The 21252-nt window shown below is 47.2% G+C and overlaps 1 protein-coding gene across 1 annotated transcript; it reads right to left on the bottom strand.

Moving 5' to 3' along the window:
• Positions 1 to 1318: 1318 nt before the first annotated feature.
• LOC144481651 (monocarboxylate transporter 13-like) lies at positions 1319 to 13808 on the bottom strand. The gene is made up of 4 exons (XM_078200783.1): positions 13604 to 13808; positions 9681 to 9824; positions 7065 to 7844; positions 1319 to 1596 (listed from the first exon to the last, which is right to left on the bottom strand). Exons 1-4 carry the CDS (start codon positions 13806 to 13808, stop codon positions 1319 to 1321), a joined length of 1407 nt encoding a protein of 468 aa, XP_078056909.1.
• Between the last annotated feature and the right edge of the window lie 7444 nt (positions 13809 to 21252).

The following is a 21252-nucleotide window of genomic DNA, read 5'->3' on the forward strand; positions in this document are numbered from 1 at the left end:
GTAGTATCTATTTACAGTTAAATAATTGATGTTCAATTAAAGTTATGTGCAGTTAAGAGTTAAAGTTCACTTAAGAGTTGATGTTCAGTTAGACTTAAAGTTCAGTAAAGCATTAATGAGTTGCAACTGTTTATTTCTGAGTTGGTACAGAAGTATTAAATAAATAAATATTTGCATTGCTGTCCTTGTTTGTCTCAGTAAACTGGAATGCTTGGAAGGTGTTTAAATTAAAAGCCCAAGAACACTTTCCAAAAAACTTTACCAGTAACAACACAAGACTTTCTGGGCTGTGAGAGGAAACCGGAGCACCCAGAAGAAACCCACGCAGACACAGGGAGAATGTATAGACTCCACACAGACAGTCACCCGAGGCCAGAATCAAACCCTGTTCCCTGGCATTGTGAGGCAGCAGTGCTAACCACTGTGCCCACTGTGCCCTCCTGTGGCACTGACGCCAATGATACTTTAACAGGTCAGCGATACTCAAACAAAATGAATGCCAGTGCAATAGGTTCTGGGAGAAAGCTGGCTATAATTTTCTTGGTAAACTTAGCAAGCACTCAGCTCCAACTTTCCAAAAACCGACCTGCCCAGCAATGACACAAGAGACTTTCAGATGGGAAAGGAGAAAGTTCTGAGCTGCGTTGAGCGAAATGATTCTTCCACAAGTCTGCCAATTCCTCTCTTCATGTACAATAATGTTCACGTCTGTTTTTGAAGGGCCCACACGACCCTCGACTGTAACATTTCTCCTCATATGTAATTGTTCAAATCCTGTCGGACCTGACAAACCTTCCAACTTCCTTTTCAAATTCCTTTTGGTCGCTCCTGCTACCTTTGCTTTTCTTTCAGACTCTCCCACTCCTCAGGGTCACGCAGTTTCTCTGCTGTTGTACCCGACCACGGATTTAAATAATGAGATCGTTTGCAAGCGACAGAATTATTCAGAGGACACAAAGTTCAGGCCCTTGGGGAAGAATGCGAGGCGGCAGGGGAAAACATATGTACTTTTTTGAAGCATCAAATTGTTTGCGAGCGGGAAGGCGTCACCAGAGAGGCTGACGGGGAACAGATTGAATTGTAACTTTCCGAAAGGAATTGGAGAAATACTTGAGGGGGAAAGAAATTGACAGGAGTGTGACGAATTGGATAACTCTACCAAAGGGCCAGCACTGGGTAATGGGCCGAATGGTCGGCTGCGCTGTGTTTTATGGTCCGATGAGCAGGTGAAGGGTATCCCAGTCAGTACTGTCGCCATTCGGGATGCACCGAGTGTGGATGACATCTCAGCTCAGGGACATCGAGAGGAGTCGCCATTCTAAAAGTTGGTCTCCAAATTCTCGGGCAGGGGGAAGGACAGACTCTTCCATGCAAGGCCAGGGGACATTGGCTCCTCTTTCCTGGGAGCTGGGCGCTCCTCATTCAGGTCGATCCTGCTGCTGCTGGGAGGACTGGCGATGTCCTCATCATCAGGTAGGACCTTGGAGCTGCCAAAAAATCCCGGAGTAAATAGGAGGACGAGACATGCAGCAAAGACAAAGCCAGCCGCAGTCATGAAGGAAATTGTGAAATTTCCCATCCGGTCTCGCAGAAACCCTGGGTGGAGAGAGAGAGGGAGAGAGAGAGAGATGAAGCGGCTGTTTCCACACAACTTATTTCACTCCTATTTTAATAAATGTCTTGTGAAAATGATTACCGCAAATACTGAGGGCCACTCCTGAAAATGAACACTTTACATTTAAGTCTCTGTGTCCTCAGCAAACACTCCCAGGACAGGAACAGCACGGGGTTAGATACAGAGTGATGCTCCCTCTATGCTGTTCCCATCAAACACTCCCAGGACAGGTACAGCACGGGGTTAGATACAGAGTAAAGCTCCCTCTACACTGTTCCCCATCAAACACTCCCAGGACAGGTACAGCACGGGGTTAGATACAGAGTAAAGCTCCCTCTATGCTGTTCCCATCAAACAATCTCAGGCCAGGGAAGGGGCTTCATCATTGATTCCTGTTGTAGTTTAGGCTTCTGTATTGTCAGTGGCCACCACTCCTGGTGGCGCTGAAGGGTCGCTGAAAGGACCAGCAACTCCCAGAAGGAGGACATCACCCCCACCACAATTGCCAGTGGGAAAAGCCACGTCACAGGGTCCGTAGAGCTTGGCACGAATGGAGTAGGGGCCGAATTGGGACTTAATCTCCTTTGGCCTTCCAGAAATAACTGCCGTGGATTTGCCACTCATTTTCCAGCAACCTTTCTGCTGTGACCACTAAGTTCTGCCCATGGTTGCAAAGTGACAAGAGGAAAAAGTGATTGATGGGAGATGTATTCACGTGGGGCGGCGCGGTGGCACAGTGGTTAGCACTGCTGCCTCACAGCGCCAGGGACCCGGGTTCGATTCCCCGCACGGTGGCACAGTGGTTAGCACTGCTGCCTCACAGCGCCAGGGACCCGGGTTCGATTCCCCGCACGGTGGCACAGTGGTTAGCACTGCTGCCTCACAGCACCAGGGACCCGGGTTCGATTCCCGGCTTGGGTCACTGTCTGTGCGGAGTTTGCACGTTCTCCCTGCATCTGCGTGGGTTTCCTCCAGGTGTTCCGGTTTCCACCCACAGTTCGAAAGACGTGCTGGATAGGTGCATTGGCCGTGCTAAATTCTCCCTCAGTGTAACCTAACAGGCGCCAGAGTGTGACGACTAGGGGATTTTCACAGTAACTTCATTGCAGTGTAAGCCTACTTGTGACACTAATAAATAAACTTATAAAAACTTATTTCAGGCCTCCTAACAGTAGCTACAGGAGAGTTTAATTGAAGAAATAATGGGGGTTTGAGAGACAGGAGCTGCAATAGTTATGGGATATTTCATTTTTCATCTGATTAGACAGATCAAATTGGCACATACACCCTTCAGGATGAGTTCATAGAGTATCTTTGGGACAATCTCTTAATCATGATGTGGAGGTGCCGGCGTTGGACTGGGGTAAACACATCTTTAAGACCTGGTTGGTTGTAGGGATTCGCATTCTAATCAGTATTCTGTAACTTGATTTTGTGTCTCTGTGCACTGTTTGAGAGCACATTTCCACTCCATCTGACGATGGAGCAGCGCTCCGAAAGCTAATGGTATTTGCTACCAAATAAACCTGTTGGACGTTAACCTGGTGTTGTTAAAACTCTTACTACAATTTCTTAGAACAGTATATCTGGAAAATAATTATTCCTGTCCATTACAACTCTTAAAATAGAGTTGTAATGGACACGAATAACAATTTTTTTCACTGTAATGGATTCTCTAGGCAAGAGTGATCATAACGTGCTAGAATTTCACAATCTGTTTGAGGGAGAGAATCTTCGGCCTGAATTAGCTGTCTCAGCCTCAAATAAAGCAAATTGCAAAGGTTTGAAGACAGAGTTGGCTGGAGTAGAGTGGGACAATTAGTTAAATGGTAGAACAGTCTTCATCACACCTTATATTTGAAGGTGTAACAAGCAATGGCAATAAAGGGGAACCAGTAGATGTAATGGATTTCCGAAAGGCATTTGACAAGGTGTCACATAAAACCTTACTGTAGAAGATAAAAGCTGATCATGTTGGAGATAATGTATTGTAGATGGATAGTGAATTGGCTGAGAAACACCAAACAGAGAGTGGGGAAAAAAGGATCAAAATGTAACTACTGGCACACCACAAGAATCAGTGCTGGGTCCTCAAATATCTACAATCTGTTTTAGTGACTCGGATGAAAGGTCCGACTGTATTGTAGCCACGTTTTCTGTCAATACATATGTAGGTAGTGGGAGGATGAGTGTTCAATATTTTAAGAGAATATTCTGTAAAGAAGGTTATGCGTGTGTGCAAATGATTTAATTAAATTGAGGAAAGGTTAATGGAGACAACTTGTCAGGGAGAGTTGAGAGATTAAGGGGTAAAGTTGCTCAGTGCATACATTTGGAATGGCCCACGGCAAGGTGGGTTTATAGTCAATGAGTTGGGTTAAGAATTTCATCAGCAGAGTTTCATAAGTAAAGCGGGGAAGGTTATTAAATTCTATTTAACCCCAAAAGGGGAGGCAATCAGAAAACAAAGGCAGCACAGAGGTTAGCACTGCTGCCTCACAGCACCAGCGACCCAGGGCGACACGGTGGCACAGTGGTTCGCACTGCTGCCTCACAGCACCAGGAACCCAGGCTCAATTCCCAGCTCGGGTCACTGTCTGTGTGGAGTCTGCACGTTCTCCCCATGTCTGTGTGGATTTCCTTTGGATGCTCCAGTTTCCTCCCACACTCCAAAGATGTGTAGGTTAGGTGGATTGGCCATGCTAAATTGCGCCTTCGTGTCTAAAGATGTGCAGGTTAGGTGGATTGGCCGTGCTAAATTGCCCCTTAGTGTCCAAAGATGTTCAGGTTAGGTGGATTGGGCCATGCTAAATTGCCGCTTCCTACGATGTGTAGGTTAGGGGCATTAGTGGGATAAATTTGTGGAGTTAAGGGGATAGGGTTGAAGTGATGGTGCAGTGGTATTGTCACTGGACTAGTAATCCAGAGACTCAGAGTAATCCTCTGGGGACATGGATTCGAATCCTGCCACGGCAGTTGGCAAAATTTGAATTCACTAAAAATCTGGAATTAAAAGTCTAACGATGACCATGAAGCCATTGTCAATTGTTGAAAAAACCCATCTGGTTCACTGATGCCCCTTGTGGGGAAGGAAATCTGCCGTCCTTATCTGGTCTGGTCTCTATGTGAGTCCAGAGCCTCAGCAATGTGGTTGACTCTTAATTGCCCTCCGAAATGGCCCGAGCGAGACACTCAGATCAAGGGGCAATTAGGGATGGGTAATGAATGCTGGGCCCAGCCCAGCAATGCTCACATACCGTGAATGAATAAAAAATAAGATACTCTTTCGGAGACTCGGTGCAGAGGCAAAGGACAAAGAAAAGTACAGCATCGGAACAGGCCTTTTGGCCCTCTGAGCCTGTGCCGATCATGCTGTCCGACTGAACTAAAACCAGATGCACTTAGAGTCCGTATCCACTTACGTATCCTTCCATTCTCATCCTATTCATATATTCGTCCAGATGCCCCTTAAATGCTGCTAACATATCTCCTCCCACCACCTCCCTGGGCAGCGCATTCTAGACACTCACCACCCTCTGTGTAAAAATACTTGCCTCACACATCTCCTCTAAACTATTCCCCACGCATCTTAAATCTATGTCCCCTTACCCGCCCGTTCACCTCGTATTTGATTTTTCCACCCTAGGAAAGAGCATCTGACTATCCACTCTGTCCATGCCTCTCATAATCTTGTAAACCTCTATCAGGTCACCCCCTCAACCTCTGTCATTCCAGTGAGAACAAACCGAGTTTCTCCAAACTCTCCTCATAGTTAATACCCTCCAGACTAGGCAACATCCCGGCAAATCTCTTCTGTACTCTCACGATGGGCTGAATGGCCTCCTTCTGCACTTAGGGATTCGATGATCCTTTCATTCCGTAGGTTCACCCATTGGTTGCTCTCGCTCATCTCACCCATTCGCAATTTCTCATGCCTTAAGGTTTAAAGTTTATTTATTAGTGTCACAAGTAAGGCTTACATTAACACCGTAATGAAGTTACTGTGAAAATCCCCCAGTCGCCACACTCCGGCGCCTGTTCGGGTAACACTGAGGGAGAATTTAGCACGGCCAATGCACCCTAACCAGCACGTCTTTCGGACTGTGGGAGGAAACCGGAGCACCCGGAGGAAACCCACGCAGACACGGGGAGAATGTGCAGACTCCACACAGACAGTGACCGAAGCCAGGAATCAAACCCAGCTGTGAGGCAGCTTTGCTAACTACTGTGCTACCATGCCGTCAATCAAAATAAGAACATAAGAACTAGGAGCAGGAGTAGGCCATCTGGTCCCTCTAACCTGCTCCGCCATTCAATAAGATCATGGCTGATCTTTTCGTGGACTCAGCTCCACTTACCCGCCCGCTCACCATAACCCTTCATTCCTTTACTGTTCAAAAATTTACCTATCCTTGCCTTAAAAACATTCAATGAGGTAGCCTCACTGGGCAGGGAATTCCACAGATTCACAACCCTTTGTGTGAAAAAGTTCCTCCTCAACTCAGTCCTAAATCTGCTCCCCCTTATTTTGAGGCTATGCCCCCTAGTTCTAGTTTCACCCGCCAGTGGAAACAACTTCCCTGCCTCTATCTTATCTATTCCCTTCACAATCTTATATGTTTCTATAAGATCTCCCCTCATTCTTCTGAATTCCAATGAGTATAGCCCCAGTCTACTCAGTCTCTCCTCATAAGCCAACCCTCTCAACTCCGGAATCAACCTAGTGAATCTCCTCTGCACCCCCTCCAGTGCCAGTATATCCTTTCTCAAGTAAGGAGACCAAAACTGTACACACTACTCCAGATGTGGCCTCACCAGTACCTTTTACAGCTGCAACATAACCTCGCTGTTTTTAAACTCCATCCCTCTAGCAATAAAGGACAAAATTCCATTTGCCTTCTTAATTACCTGCTACACCTGCAAACCAACTCCTGCACAAGGACACCCAGGTCCCTCTGCACAGCAGCTTGCTGCAATTTTTTACCACTTAAATAATAGTCCATTTTGCTGTTATTCCTACCAAAATGGATGACCTCACATTTACCAACATTGTACTCCATCTGCCAGACCCTCGCCCACTCACTTAGATTATTTATATCCCTTTGCAGACTTTCAGCGTCCTCTGCACACTTTGCTCTGCCACTCATTTTAGTGTCATCTGTGAATTTTGACACACTGCACTTGGTCCCCAACTCCAAATCCTCTGTGTAAATCGTAAACAATTGCGGTCTCAACACTGATCCCTGAGGCACACCACTAGTCACTGATCGCCAACCAGAAAAACACCCATTTACCCCCACTCTTTGCTCTCTGTTAGTTAGAAAGCAACTAACGTATAATTCTACCATCCACTGCCACAATTTACCACACTGTTCCGATCGCAGTTTCTGCAATACTTTACCCACTGCAATCATATTGAACCCAGAGAGTGTGCGTGAGCCCACATTACCTGACAGGGGAAGGCCAAGTAGACTTCCAAAACTCATTAGCATCAAGAAATGTCCTGTGGCGTGCAGATTCCGCTCAATTCCTACGATGTCCGAGATCGTGGAGAAGAGGAGCACGGGGAGACCGCCTGCACAGAACCCGTAGAAGGTGCAGAGTCCCATTACGCTGGTGTACGTGCGGCCGGCGGGGATGAGCAGGATACTGAGGCCGGTGAAGAAATTCCATAGGAAAAGCAGGTGGATTTTCCGAATCAGCCGGCGGTCCGCCACCCAGCCAGAAAACAGGCGCGCCACGGCGTCTGAGATGGCGGTGACGGAGATCAGGAAGGCTGCCTCGTAATCGCTCAATCCAAGGTCCTTCCCGTGGGCCATTAGATGGATGTAAGGGACAAAGAAGCCCATTGCGAGCACAGCAGCGCTGAAGCTGTACACCATGAAACCACGGAGCAGGAAGAGAGTCAAGTCAAAGGCTGAGGCCACTTTTCCCCAACACTTTGTCTTTTTCTTCCCGTCTCCAGCCGAGGCGACGGGCAGGTCCTCGATGAGCCTGATTGGTCTGAGCAGGGCGGCACAGACGCAGAGGTTCAGCATTATGGCAGACACAACCTGGAGGGCCCCCCGCCAACCGTAGCCATCGATCAGGAACTGGAAGAGCGGGGGGAAGAAGAAAGAGGCAATTCCCACTCCGGTAAAGGCCAAACCCGTCGCCAGGGTTCTCCGCCTCCTGAAGTACCTGGCGATGGTGGCGATGGTAGGGGTGAAGACCAAAGCCCAACCGAAACCTGGAGGGAGCAAAACAGGAGACAGTGAGGGCCAGCTTCTCCAAACGTTGTGGCTTTTATAGCTGGTGGGTGGGACTGTGTCATCAATACCCCTATAGTGCAAAAGGAGGCCATTTGGCCCATCGAGTCTGCTCTGACCACAATCCCACCCAGCCCCTATCCCCACAACCCCATATATTTACCTTCTAATCTTCCTGACACTAAGGAGCAATTTACCATGGCCAATCAACCTAACCCACACTTCTTTGGACTGTGGGAGGAAACTGGAACACCCAGAGGAAACCCACGCAGACACGAGGAGAATGTGCAAACTCCACAAAGGCAGTCACCCGAGGCCGGAATTGAACCCAGGTCTCTGGCTCTGTGGGGTAGCAGTGCTAACCCACTGTGCCACCGTGCCGCACCGTGTCGGTGCTGTTGTCTAGCTTAAGGCACATGTTTATCGAAGATGACACAATCTAACTGCCCCTGATCTGCTGGGTGTTGGGAGGGTTGGGGACAGCGGGGGCGGAGAGGGGAAGGGGGAGCTTTCCTGATTTACATCAGAACAAAGCATGTAAAATCTACAAGAAAAGAACAGATGGTCTATCCAGCTGGTCCGCACTTCATAAAGATGAAAACATCAGGATTAAACCCTCTCCACCCTGCCCTCTAACCCCTTCCTCAGTCATATCACCATCTGGGAATTATGATAAAATCCCCTGGGCCAATAATTCCCTCTCTGAACAACCCCCCCCCCCCCCCCCCCCCCCCCCCCCACCCACCCCCCACCCACCCCCACCCCCACCCCAAGAGGTGAATTAAACTGGACAAGGAGGTCACATGGAGCCAGGGTTCATTATGAAGCCAGTTCACTCCCATGTGTTCACAGCCCCAGTTAAACCCAGTCCAGCTCCCTCTTGAAGACAGTGCAGAATGTCAGCACCCAGTGTCCCAGCTACCACCCATTCCAGCTCCTCCTCTGCGCTGAGAGGGCGGAGGGGGCTCCGGGAAGGCCATTGTCTAATCCCTGGAAGGACCAACGCAATGGGCGCCATTGAATGATCTCTCAAATCCCCCTGACGCCAATCTTCTTATGGGGAAGGGAGCAGAGGATGGGACACAACACAGGGGATGGGAGAACAGAAGTAAAGCCTCTCTCAGGAACTTCTTGCCTCTCCCCAACCTGTTGATACGGAGAAGCCTTTTGGCAGACGCCTCGGGGCCAACCTTCCCTCGAGTGTGAAGAAGCTTTGACGGTGAGTCTTTTTGCAAGCAGGCAGGTAGATTGATCAGAAGCAGGGCCCGGGGGTGGCGGGGGGGGGGGGGGGGGGGGGGGGGGGGGGTGGGGGGGGGGGGGTGGAGGGGGAGGGAATGAACCAGGGTTCTGCTGAAGAATGAATTGTGACCCTCAAACCGTTGACATTGCGGAGATCGGCCAAGTCCAGTCTGGTGCGGGGGATCCGTCCCGGAACTTTGTGCTATCTTTCTCTCAGTGACTCCCTGGGTGAACTCACTGGATTCCAGTTCAGCAGCACGGAGAGGTACAAGTTTGACAAAGAGCTCGTTACTGTCGGTGGATCTTGGAACATGGAGCTGGGTGCCCAAAGAATCAGATGGTGGGGGGGAGGGGTGGTGGGGGGGAGGGGTGGTGGGGGGGAGGGGGGGAGGGGGGGAGGGGGGGAGGGGGGGAGGGGGGGAATGAGTGTCCTTCCTCATCACTATCTCACACTTTCAGTTCCACCTCTTGTTATCTAACGGTGAGTTAAACATTGACCCCCCTCCCCCCACCACCCTCCTGAGACATCGACCCACTTTGTAACGAAGGGAACCTTACTATCAACACATTGGGCTGACCTGTCAGGAGTCCAATGGAGAGGTACAAATGCAGGAGGCTCTGTCCGAACGAGGCTGTGAGCAACCCCAAGCAGGCTAAAACCCCACCCACCATCACCACAGGCCGGGCTCCAAACTGTGTCCCAAATAAACTCCCGAACGGACCTGTAAAAACACAAAATAAGCGGATCGGTGAGATTCCCGATGGCTCAGCGTGGGAATGAGGAGAGGATTGGCTGTGTCCCAACCTCCAGTTAACCGGAGCATATCCAGGCCTGTATCCCAGGCCTCAGCAAAGCCTTTCCTTGCTGAGCAAGAGTGGCTCCAATCTTTCCTCATCCTTGTATCCCAATCCGTCACTCCTGTTAGGAATGAGTTAACAGGCCCTCCAATTCAGCCCTAATTTGATGTCAATTATCCAATAGAACTCACTGATATATGAAGGGGATTCAGGTGGCACAGAGTGTTGGGGAGAATTGTATGCAGAGTTGATTCAAAGAAATAAAGGTAGTTTTAAAGAAACCAAACTCGTGTCTCCTTTACTGAACTGCATGAAGTCTCACAACTCCAGGTTAAAGCCCAACAGGTTTATTTGGTAGCACGAGCTTTCGGAGTGCTGCTCCTTCATCAGGTGAGTGCTCTGAATGCTTGTGATACCAAATAAACCTGTTGGACTTTAACCTGGTGTTGTGAGACTTCTTACTGTACCCACCCCAGTCCAACACCGACATCTCCACATCATTACTGAACTGCAACCGAGAGGCTCAGACACTCAATGAACATCAAACAGCCCCCTTTAAACTTCCTGATCCTTGCACTGCGGCTACTTAATCATCCCCTCCTTCTCCACCACTCCATTAATGTTCAGCTCTTTCGGTAGATAGGATTCACGAATCCCCGACAACCTGCCCTCTCCAACTTCCAAAGAACATCCTTTTTTACCAGGCTTTCTCTCTCCTCCATTAATATCTCTCCCTTTGCCTCCACCAGCCATCTTCACCATTCCTCTTTAAACTTTGTTTTCACATTGGAGGGTGCTTTGCAACCACATTTTGCTGTTTCTGTCCCAGCTCCAATACCCGGTTGGTGTTGAATCATTTGATTCCAACTGGGGCAGCAGTAAATTTGCCCTGGATCCGACATTTGCCATAGACCCCTCTGATGAACTAGGGATCATCTTTGTCACGTCTTTCATGAGGTATTTGTGATGCCATGCTGAGGGGTTGGGATATGACCATTGCATATAAATCATAGAACAGAATCATAAAATCCCTACAGTACAGAAGGAGGCCATTCGGCCCATCAAGTCTGTACTGACCATATCCCGGTCAGGACTGGGATATGGTCAACCCTGGGACACTTAGATAACAAGGACACCTATGTCAGACTCCTATTTATTGACTACAGCTCAGCCTTCAACACCATTATTCCCATGAAACCCATCTCCACACTCCGCGGCCTGGACCTTGGCTCCTCCCTCTGCGACTGAATCCTGAATTTCCTAACTCACAGACCACAATCAGTAAGAATAGGCAACAACACCTCCTCCATGATCATCCTCAACACTGGTGCCCCACAAGGTTGTGTTCTCAGCCCCCTACTATACTCTTTATGCACCTATGACTGTGTGGCCAAATTCCCCTCCAATTCGATTTTCAAGTTTGCTGATGACACCACCGTAGTGGGTCGGATCTCAAACAATGATGAGACAGAGTACAGGAATGAGATAGAGAATCTGGTGAACTGGTGCGGCAACAATAATCTCTCCCTCAATGTCAACAAAATGAAGGAGTTTGTCATTGACTTCAGGAAGCTTAAAGGAGAACATGCCCCTTTCTACATCAACGGGGACGAAGTAGAAAGGGCCGAGAGCTTCAAGTTTTTAGGTGTCCAGGTCACCAACAACTTGTCCTGGTCCCTCATGCCAACACTATAGTTAAGAAAGCCCCACCAACGCCTCTACTTTCTCAGAAGACTAAGGAAATTTGGCATGTCAGCTACGACTCTCACCAACTTTTACAGATGCACCAAAGAAAGCATTCTTTTTGGTTGTATCGCAGCTTAGTATGGCTCCTGCTCTGCCCAAGATCACAAGAAACTACAAAGGGTTGTGAACGTAGCCCAGTCCATCACGCAAACCAGCCTCCCATTCACTGACTCTGTCTACACTTCCCGCTGCCTTGGCAAAGCAGCCAGCATAATTAAGGACCCCACGCACCCCGGACATTCTCTCTTCCACCTTATTCCGTCGGAATAAAGATACAAAAGTCTGAGGTCACGTACCAACCTACTCAAGAACAGCTTCTTCCCTGCTGCCGTCAGACTTTTGAATGGACCTACCTCACACTAAGTTGATCTTTCTCTACATCTTAGCTATGACTGTAACACTACATTCTGCACTCTCCTGTTTCCTTCTTGATGAACGGTATGCTTTGTCTGTATAGCGCACAAGAAACAATACTTTTCACTGTATGCTAATACATGTGATAATAATAAATCAAATCAAATCTTTTCACAGGAATTATTGGGCAGTGATCAAGCTCCTGGAGCCCTGAATGATTTTCCTCTGCAGAGGTACTGAGGCCTATTGTAATAGTGCCCACCCTAAGCTGGGCAGAGGTCAAGCAATTTGCCAATCTGTGTATCTCAGGGTCAGACCTGTTGCAAAGCTGAGTTTGTGAAGTTGGAATTCGATGTTGGTAAAGATGGGGAAAAAAATGTAAAAACGCTGGATGGAAAAAACATTGTGTGGTGCCTTTAAAAGCTGGTGTTTTGTTTCAGTACTTGGATGTTTAAAATGCAAAATACATCCAGATTCCAAGCTGAAACATTCATATCGAAAAGTCAAGCACTGGTCTTGACAAGACAACCTGTTTTTATTTCAATTTAGCCAATCAAATTTAAAGCAGACACTCAGCTACCAAGAACCTATAAAATTTGAATTTGACGCAATTGGCAACATCAGACCAATCCTATTGTGGGATTGGGCGACACAGTGGTTAGCACTGCTGCTTCACAGCGCCAGGGATCCGGGTTCAATTCCCGGCTTGGGTCACCTGTCTGTGTGGAGTCTGCACGTTCTCCCCGTGTCTGCATGGGTTTCCTCGGAGCACTCCATTTTCCTCCCACATTCTGAAAGACATGCTGCTTAGGTGCATTGACCCGAACAGGCGCCGGGCTGTGGCGACTCGGAGAATTTCACAGTAACTTCATTGCAGCGTTAATGTAAGCCTTACTTGTGACTAATAAATAAACTTTAAATTTGTAGGAAAATTGATATGTCATCGCAGGTATAAAAACGAGTGCGGGGGGAAAAACAAGGAGAGCAACAGAAGAACTGCCACGTCCCAAACCTCAAGAGGTAGAGAGCAGCTGTCAACTCTGCCAGCTTCAGATATATCTTAAGAGAGTGCACCATCTAACTAGCGAAAGATACCAAATCAGAAAGAACTTACAGAGGAATCAACAGAAAAACTCCAAAGGTTTCCGAAAGCCACAAAACCTGGTTGTATTTTTTGAGAGCGACTGAATTCTATTGGTGTTTTTTTTTGTTAATCAATGGATATAGCATTTATTTGAACAACATTCCAGTAGAAACTTATTTTGTTCAGTTTGTTACTTGTATAATTAAAGTTCCCGGTTAGTTAAATGAATAAATTGTTAGGTGTTCATATCAAAGTGAATGTCGGGTATTTTGGTTAGTTAACCACTAAACATTACTGAAGGACACTTCACACCTTCTCACACACTTTTAACAGATTACGAGGTGAGGTATTCCACTTTGGGGAATTTGGCATTACATCTAAAAAGGGGAAGAACCTCCACATCGTAACATAACCCACAGAGCAGTGACCCGATGAGGTAACCCCACAATGGGAGATTTCTTGGAACAGAGGTCAGCTTAAGAACGAGGTCTCAAAAGGAAGGGGCAAAGAGAGGCTTACTCGCAAACTGCTGCGTGGCCAGCAAGAGGGAACCGATCCAGGAGACACGGCCGGATGACCCCTCAAAGTGGACAGTGAACTGGACGAAGAACACGCCAAAGGAACGGATGAGTCCAAACATCAGACAGTTTTTCAGGAATCCCGCCAGGACCACCATCCATCCCCAGCCCCCGTCCGGTGGCTCCTTGTGGACGATCTTCGCCATTCCAGATCAGAGTGGGATCTGTGACGGGAAACAAGGCGAGAGAGTTGACATGGAGACACACAGGAAGAAAGACTTTCCCCCCACCCTCAGGATGTCCCAAAGTGCTTCACACCCAATAACATTGGCTCGTAAGAAACACGGCAGCCAATGCGTGCACAGCCAAGCTCCCACAGGCAATAATAAAAACAAGATCATCAGTGAGAGTGATGGTGATTGAGGGATAAATAGCACGGCTGGGGCAACTACTCCTCTCCAAAATAGTGCCATTGGACCTTTAACATTTACCTGAGAGAATGGGTGAGGCCTCAGTTTCACCTCTCCATAGAATCCTACAATGCAGAAAGAGGCCATCCGGCCCATCGGGTCTGCACCAACTCTCCGAACGTGCATCCCACCCAGCTCATCTGCAACCCCGTGCATCTACCATATACACCCCTGTACACCAAGGGGCAATTTAGCATGGCCAATCCATTCAACCTGCACACCTTTAATCATGGAGGGGCAATTTAACCTGACCAATCCACCTAACATTCACATCTTTGAACACTAAGGGGCAATTTAGCATGGCCAATGCACCTAACCTGCACATCTTTGGACACTGAGGGGCAATTTAGCATGGCCAATCCACCTAACCTGCTCATCTTTGGACACTAAAGGGACAATTTTGCATGGCCAATCCATCCTTGAGCCCAGCTTGTTTGACAGCATGGCATCACAAGTAGCTCACAAAAGACAGGATAAAGATGATCCCTGATTTGGATCTGAAGGGACACTCATGGGCAACCCTAAATTACATCTGTAGAAATGATTTTGGTACCTGGTGCAAACAAGGAACATTAACAACTCTCTCGTGTGTACAGCTGTAAACATCTGGAGCAGTCTGTGGACCCTATAATGTCTAGTTGTCTGATTCACAAATATAGAAGAGGCATCTTCTATATTGCAAGGTAGTATAGTGGTTAGCACTGCTGCTTCACAGTGCCAGGCACCCGGGTTCGATTCCCAGCTTGGGTCACTGTCTGTGCGGATCCTGCACATTCCCCCCGTGTCTGCCTGGGTTTCCTCCGGTTTCCTCCCACATTCTGAAACACGTGCTGATTAGGTGCATGGGCCATACTAAATTCTGCCTCAGTGTAACCAAACAGGCGCTGGACTGTGGCGACTAGGGGAATTTCACAGTACACTCAATTACGGTATTAATGTAAGCCTTACTTGTGACTAATAATTTAACTTTTCACTTTACCCCTGATGTAGTTACCTGGCGTAACCAGCTGAATGTCAAACTAAGAGAGATGAGAAGTAGATGGGGTATGTCAGCATTTCAGATTCTCCTTCTAGGCTCTCAGATATGTCTCGGTTGACTTTGGCCTGTTGCCCCGACACCATTGTGGATGTAAATCTGTGCATTTCACTGGTGAATTAATAACTGCAGGTTAACTGCAAGAAGATTTTGATTTCTGGGCGAAGTAACCCTTTGTGAACTCGCTCCCTCCTTATCCCCATAACACTTCCAACTTTCTGTGATCTCCTTGGGCCCCAAGCTCTTTAAGGATGCTCCAGTCCCTTTGCCCCACTGTTGCTAGCTGCCTCGGCCCTGAGCTCAGGGGGCTTGACAGGATAGATGCTGAGAGGTTGTTTCCTCTTGTGTGAGAGTTGAGGACCAGAGGGCACAATCTCAGAGTAAGGAGTTCACTCATTTAAGACAGAGATGAAGAGGAATTTCTTCTCTCTGAGGGTAGTAAATCTGTGGAATTCTTTACCACAGAGGGCTGTAGAAGCTGGGTCATTAAGTATGTTCAAGGCTTAGATAGACAGATTTTTAATCAGTAAGGGAATCGAGGGTTATGGAGAAGTGGAAAATAAAGAAGCACTAGGTACCCACTAGGTACCAGAGAATGCCATTCATCAGTGCCTTGGGTATTCCTGGCTGGTCCAGCAGTGGGAAACTTTCTAGTGCTCTGTGCTGGGAATATTCTATTATTGCTGTATGGTCTAGCAGTATCTCAGCACACACTTGGGTGCCCCAATTTATTTTTATTCATTCTTGGAGGCCAGACTAGATACAGATGGCAAATTTCCTTCTCTAAAGGACATTAGTGAACCAGATAGGATTTTACGACAATTGACAATGTTTTATGGTCATTATTAGACTTTTAATTCCAGATTTTTATTGAATTCAAGTCTACTGTTTTCGAATTTCAATCCTGGGGCCCATCTCCCTGGGCATCTGGATTAATAGCTCAGTGACAATAGCATCATGCCATCACCTCATCTCAATTCTATCAATATGTTTAAGGATGAGATAGATAGATTTTTAATCAGTAAGGGAATAGAGGGTTATGGGGATAAGGCAGGAAAGTGGATTTGAGGGTTATCATAACAGATCAGTAATGATCTCAATGAATGGCGGAGCAGACCGGATGGGCCAAATGGGCTGATTCTGACTTATTGGGTGGATTTTACAGCTTTGCTTGGGCAAGACCAGAAACTCCCACCCAAGGTCAATGGAGATTTCTGTTGTTGGACCCTCGCCCGCTCCGATTGCCTGGCAGGCGAGGTGGTAGAGTTCCAACCATGCTATTTTATTTATATTCTGTTAATCATAGAATCCCTAAAGTACAGAAGGAGGCCATTCAGCCCATTGAGTTTGTACTGCCCACAATCCCACCCAGGCCCTATTCCCATAACCTTTATTTACCCTGCTAATCCCCCTGACACCAAGGTCAATTTAGCATGGCCAATCAACCTAATTTGTACATCATTGGACTGTGGGAGGCTATAACTGGACAAAGAGAATTTAAATGGTGATGAGATGATGAGTCAACATGGGGTCACAGACTCAGAATAAGGGGTCAGCCATTTAGGGCTGAGCCGAGGGGATATTTCTTCTCTGGAAGGACAGTGAATCATTAACATTTCCTGCTATGTCAGAGAATGCATACAAAACCCAGATGGGTTGATTGGAGGGAATCAGTGATTATGGATACAGCTCAAATACGGCACAGTGGTTAGCACTGCTACCTCACAGTGCCAGGGTCCCGGGTTCGAATTCCGGCTTGGGTCACTGTCTGTGTGGGAGTCGGCATGTCCTCCCAGTGTCTGCGTGGGTTTCCTCCGGGTGCTCCGGTTTCCTCCCACAGTCCGAAAGACGTGCTGGTAGGTGCATTGGCCATGTTAAATTCTCCCTCAGTGTTACCCGAACAGGCACCGGACTGTGGCGAATGTGGGATTTTCACAGTAACTTCATTGCAGTGTTAATGCAAGCCTACTTGTGACACGAATAAATAAACTTTAACTAAAGTGGAGTTGAGGTAGAAGAACAAGCAGGGTATTTTGAGTGGCAGACAAGCTCGAAGGGCCAACTGGGGTATTGATGCTCCCATTTGAGTCATTAATTCCTTCCACTGCAGGCTGAGATGGTGCTGGAGCAATGGCGGCCGCTACTCCCACAGTGCCCGGCGGCTGGGAAAGGCCTCTATCGGGGCAGCGGGGCCGCGCTGCACTCTGGGAGGGCAGTTGGCCTCCTCCCGGTCGCTTGACCCGCGGCAGCTTCACCACCGCTTTGATCGCTATTCACCTCCTCGCCGGCTCAGACTCTGAGCTCCCCCTCTGTTCTGAAGGGTCGGTCCTTCCTTTCGCCATTCGGTTTGAAATAAAGACTCTCAACGCCCTACCCAAGCAAGATGGCGGGTCTGCGCCTGCGCGCTGACCGGGAGCGTGCGCGGAACGCCCGTGACGTCTTCGCAGCTGTGCGCGTGCGCAGAATGTTTTTATCTCAGAGGAGTTTGAGAATTTATAGAATTTTAGAAATTCTATAAATTCACTCTTTGATTTATTATTGTCGCATGTACTGGGATACAGTGAAAAGTATTGTTTCTTGCGCACTATACAGATAAAGCATACTGTTCATAGAGTACATAGATTTGATTTATTATTGTCGCATGTACTGGGATACAGTGAAAAGTATTGTTTCTTGCGCGCTATACAGATAAAGCATACTGTTCATAGAGTACATAGATTTGATTTATTATTGTCACATGTACTGGGATACAGTGAAAAGTATTGTTTCTTGCGCGCTATACAGATAAAGCATACTGTTCATAGAGTACATAGATTTGATTTATTATTGTCACATGTACTGGGATACAGTGAAAAGTATTGTTTCTTGCACGCTATACAGACAAAACATACCGTTCATAGAGAAGGAAAGGAGAGAGTGCAGAATGTAGTGTTACAGTCATAGCTAGGGTGTCGAGAAAGATCAACTTAATGCAGGGTAGGTCCATTCAAAAGTCTGATGGCAGCAGGGAAGAAGCTGTTCTTGAGTCGATTTGTACATGTTCTCAGACTTTTATATATTTTTTCCGATGGAAGAAGGTGGAGGAGAGAATGTCCGGGGTGCGTGGGGTCCATAATTATGCTGGCTGCTTTTCCGAGGCAGTGGGAAGTGTAGACGGAGTCAATGAGTGGGTGGCTGGTTTGCGTGATGGACTGGGCTTCATTCACAACCCTTTGCAGTTTCTTGATGTGTTGGTCAGAGCAGGAGCCATACCAAGCTATGGGACTGGATAAGATACTCTTTCTATTCATATTGTCAGTTACAAACCTCAAAACAAGTTCAAACAAAATTGTCAAGGAAAGTTTCCCTATTGTAATTTGGTGTTGATTCTCATGTAAACAGGTGACCTTTCCCCAGTACACAATAAACACAATGAGGCTGAATTAATTACACCTCAATTAGCTTTGACAATGTTAACATCCAGAGTAGCGTACAGGCTGATCTGTTCCAGAGGAGAAAAGTGTTGCTGCTTCATAATCTCAATCATACTCCAATCACCCAGGGAGCACATTAGAAAAATAACACAGGCAAAAGTGAAACTGTTTTATTCTGAAATTAGAAAGTGTAAGCATAGCAAGGATTGGAGTGCAATTGATGGTTTAACTGCTTTCTCAGGCCCCCTAAGCAGATATTAAATTTGACATATTATGAGGTTTAACTTTAATGTGTAAAGTATCTCATACCACAGTTAGAACAAAGAAAATTACAGCACAGAAACAGGCCTTTCGGCCATCCAGGTCTGCACAGACCATGCTGCCCAACTGAACTAAAACCCCTTACTCTTCCAGGGTCCATATCCCTCTATTCACATCCTATTCATGTATTTGTCAAGTCGCCCCTTAAATGTCACTATCATATCTGCTTCCACTATCTCCTCCGGCAGCGAGTTCCAGGCACCCACCACCCTCTGTGTAAAAAATCTGCCTCGTACATCTCCTTTAAACCTTGCCCCTCGCACCTTAAACCTGTGCCCCCTAGTAATTGACTCTTCCACCCTGGGAAAAAGCTTCTGACTATCCACTCTGTCCATGCTCCTCATAATCTTGTAGACTTCTATCAGGTCGTCCCTCAACCTCTGTCGTTCCAATGAGAACAAACCAAGTTTCTCCAACCTCTCCTCATAGCTAATGCCCTCCAGACCAGGCAACATCCTGGTAAATGTGAAAAAGGTGGAATAGAGACTGGGAATGAGGGTGAAACAGCTCTGCAGGGTGAATGGTTCTTTTAAAAGCAAATTACTGCGGATGCTGGAATCTGAAACCGAAAGAGAAAATGCTGGAAAATCTCAGCAGGTCTGGCAGCATCTGTAAGGAGAGAAAAGAACTGACATTTCGAGTCCAGATGACCCTTTGTCAAAGCTAAAAGGCATAGAAAGTGGGAGATATTTTTACTGTCGGGTGAGGGAATGGAAGAAGAGCCATAGCCACAAAAACAAGGGGAAGGGCTGCTAATGGCAGCCCACAGAGAGAATAGAAGGTGTGAATGCCCAAATGGCAGAGGAGCTGAAATCAGAGGGTAAGCTGTGACAAATGAGGATGTGGGGGGATGAGTGGGAGAGAGGTCAAATTGAGGAAAAGGGGAAGCAAAGGAGAAGAAAATGTATGGAAAGGGGGTATAAAATAGGGGGAAAGAGTGGGGAGGAAAAAAAATAAAGACAATAAAGAAATAAAAGGTAGAGAACAGTTAAAAATTAAATGAAATGAAAATAAAGGGATCGAGGTGGGGTAGAACTAATCATCTGAAGTTGACATCTCCTGTACATCGCAGAGACCAAACGTAGACTGGGTAATCGCTTTGCTTCGGTCTGTGTGCAATTAGGACCCTGACCTCCCCGTTGTTTGCCATTTTAACACACAATCCTGCTCCCATGCCCACATGTCTGTCCTTGGCTTGCTGCCAATGTTCCAGTGAAGCTCAACGCAAACTGGAGTAACAGCATCGCATCTTCCGGCTTAGACACTTTACAGCCTTCCGGTCTCAACATTGAATTCAACCATTTCAGATGATTCGCTCTGCCCCACCTCCACCCCTTTGTTTTAATTTTTTTTTTACTGTTCTCTACCTTTTATTTCTTTATTCCCTCTCTTTATTTTTCTTCCCCCCTATTTTATAACCCCTTTCCTTACCTTTATTCCCCCTTTCATAGAAATCATAGAAATCATTGAAACCCTACAGTGCCGAAGGAGGCCATTCGGCCCATCGAGTCTGCACCGACCGCAATCCCACCCAGGCCCTACCCCCACATATTTACCTGCTAATCCCTCTAACCTACGCATCTCAGGATTCTAAGGGGCAATTTTTTTTTTAACCTGGCCAATCAACCTAACCCGCACATCTTTGGACTTCCCCTTTTTCTCAATTTTACCTCTCTCCAACCCACCCCCAACATCTTCGTCTGTCACAGCTTACCCTCTGATTTCAGCTTCTCTGCCATTTGGCCATTCACATCTTCTATTCTCTCTATGGACTGTCATTAGCACCTCTTAGTCTTTCCCCTTGTTTTTGTGGGATCTTTAATTCCCTCACTCTACAGTTTAAATATCTCCCCACTTTCCGTGCCTTTTAGCTTTGCCAAAGGGTCATCTGGACTCGAAACGTCAGCTCTTTTCTCTCCTTACAGATACTGCCAGACCTGCTGAGATTTTCCAGCATTTTCTCTTTTGGTGAATGGTTGTTATTGTTGGTGAATTTAGAAACTGAGGTTTATATTTGAAAAGGTTCCCAATGTCACTAACAATTGAACAACCCTTTGGGAAGGGAGACCATGCCGGCTGCTGTTTCCTCTCATGTCCGTTAGGGCACACTCCAACTCTCCTCAGGCCCTCCTCTTCACTCTGGTCCTCCGAGGGTCGCTTCTTGCCGGCCGCTGCTCTTTGTCGAGCTCAGAAGGGCCGCCATGTTGGCTTGACAACCCGACAACCACTTCCTGTTTATTTTAAATCCAATAAGCTAAAAGAAACAGCGACTCTTCAGAATCGAGGGTGAACAGAGGGTCTGACAGGGGAGGAGGTTAAAAAATAATAAAAAGTAGCTGCGGTGTGGAAGCTGCGCATGTGCAGCGAATTCTGCCTCCCAGAATGCAGCGCGGCCCAGCTCACTGATAGA

The sequence above is a fragment of the Mustelus asterias genome, chromosome 31 (assembly GCF_964213995.1).
Source record: "Mustelus asterias chromosome 31, sMusAst1.hap1.1, whole genome shotgun sequence".
Classification (NCBI taxonomy): domain Eukaryota; kingdom Metazoa; phylum Chordata; class Chondrichthyes; order Carcharhiniformes; family Triakidae; genus Mustelus; species Mustelus asterias.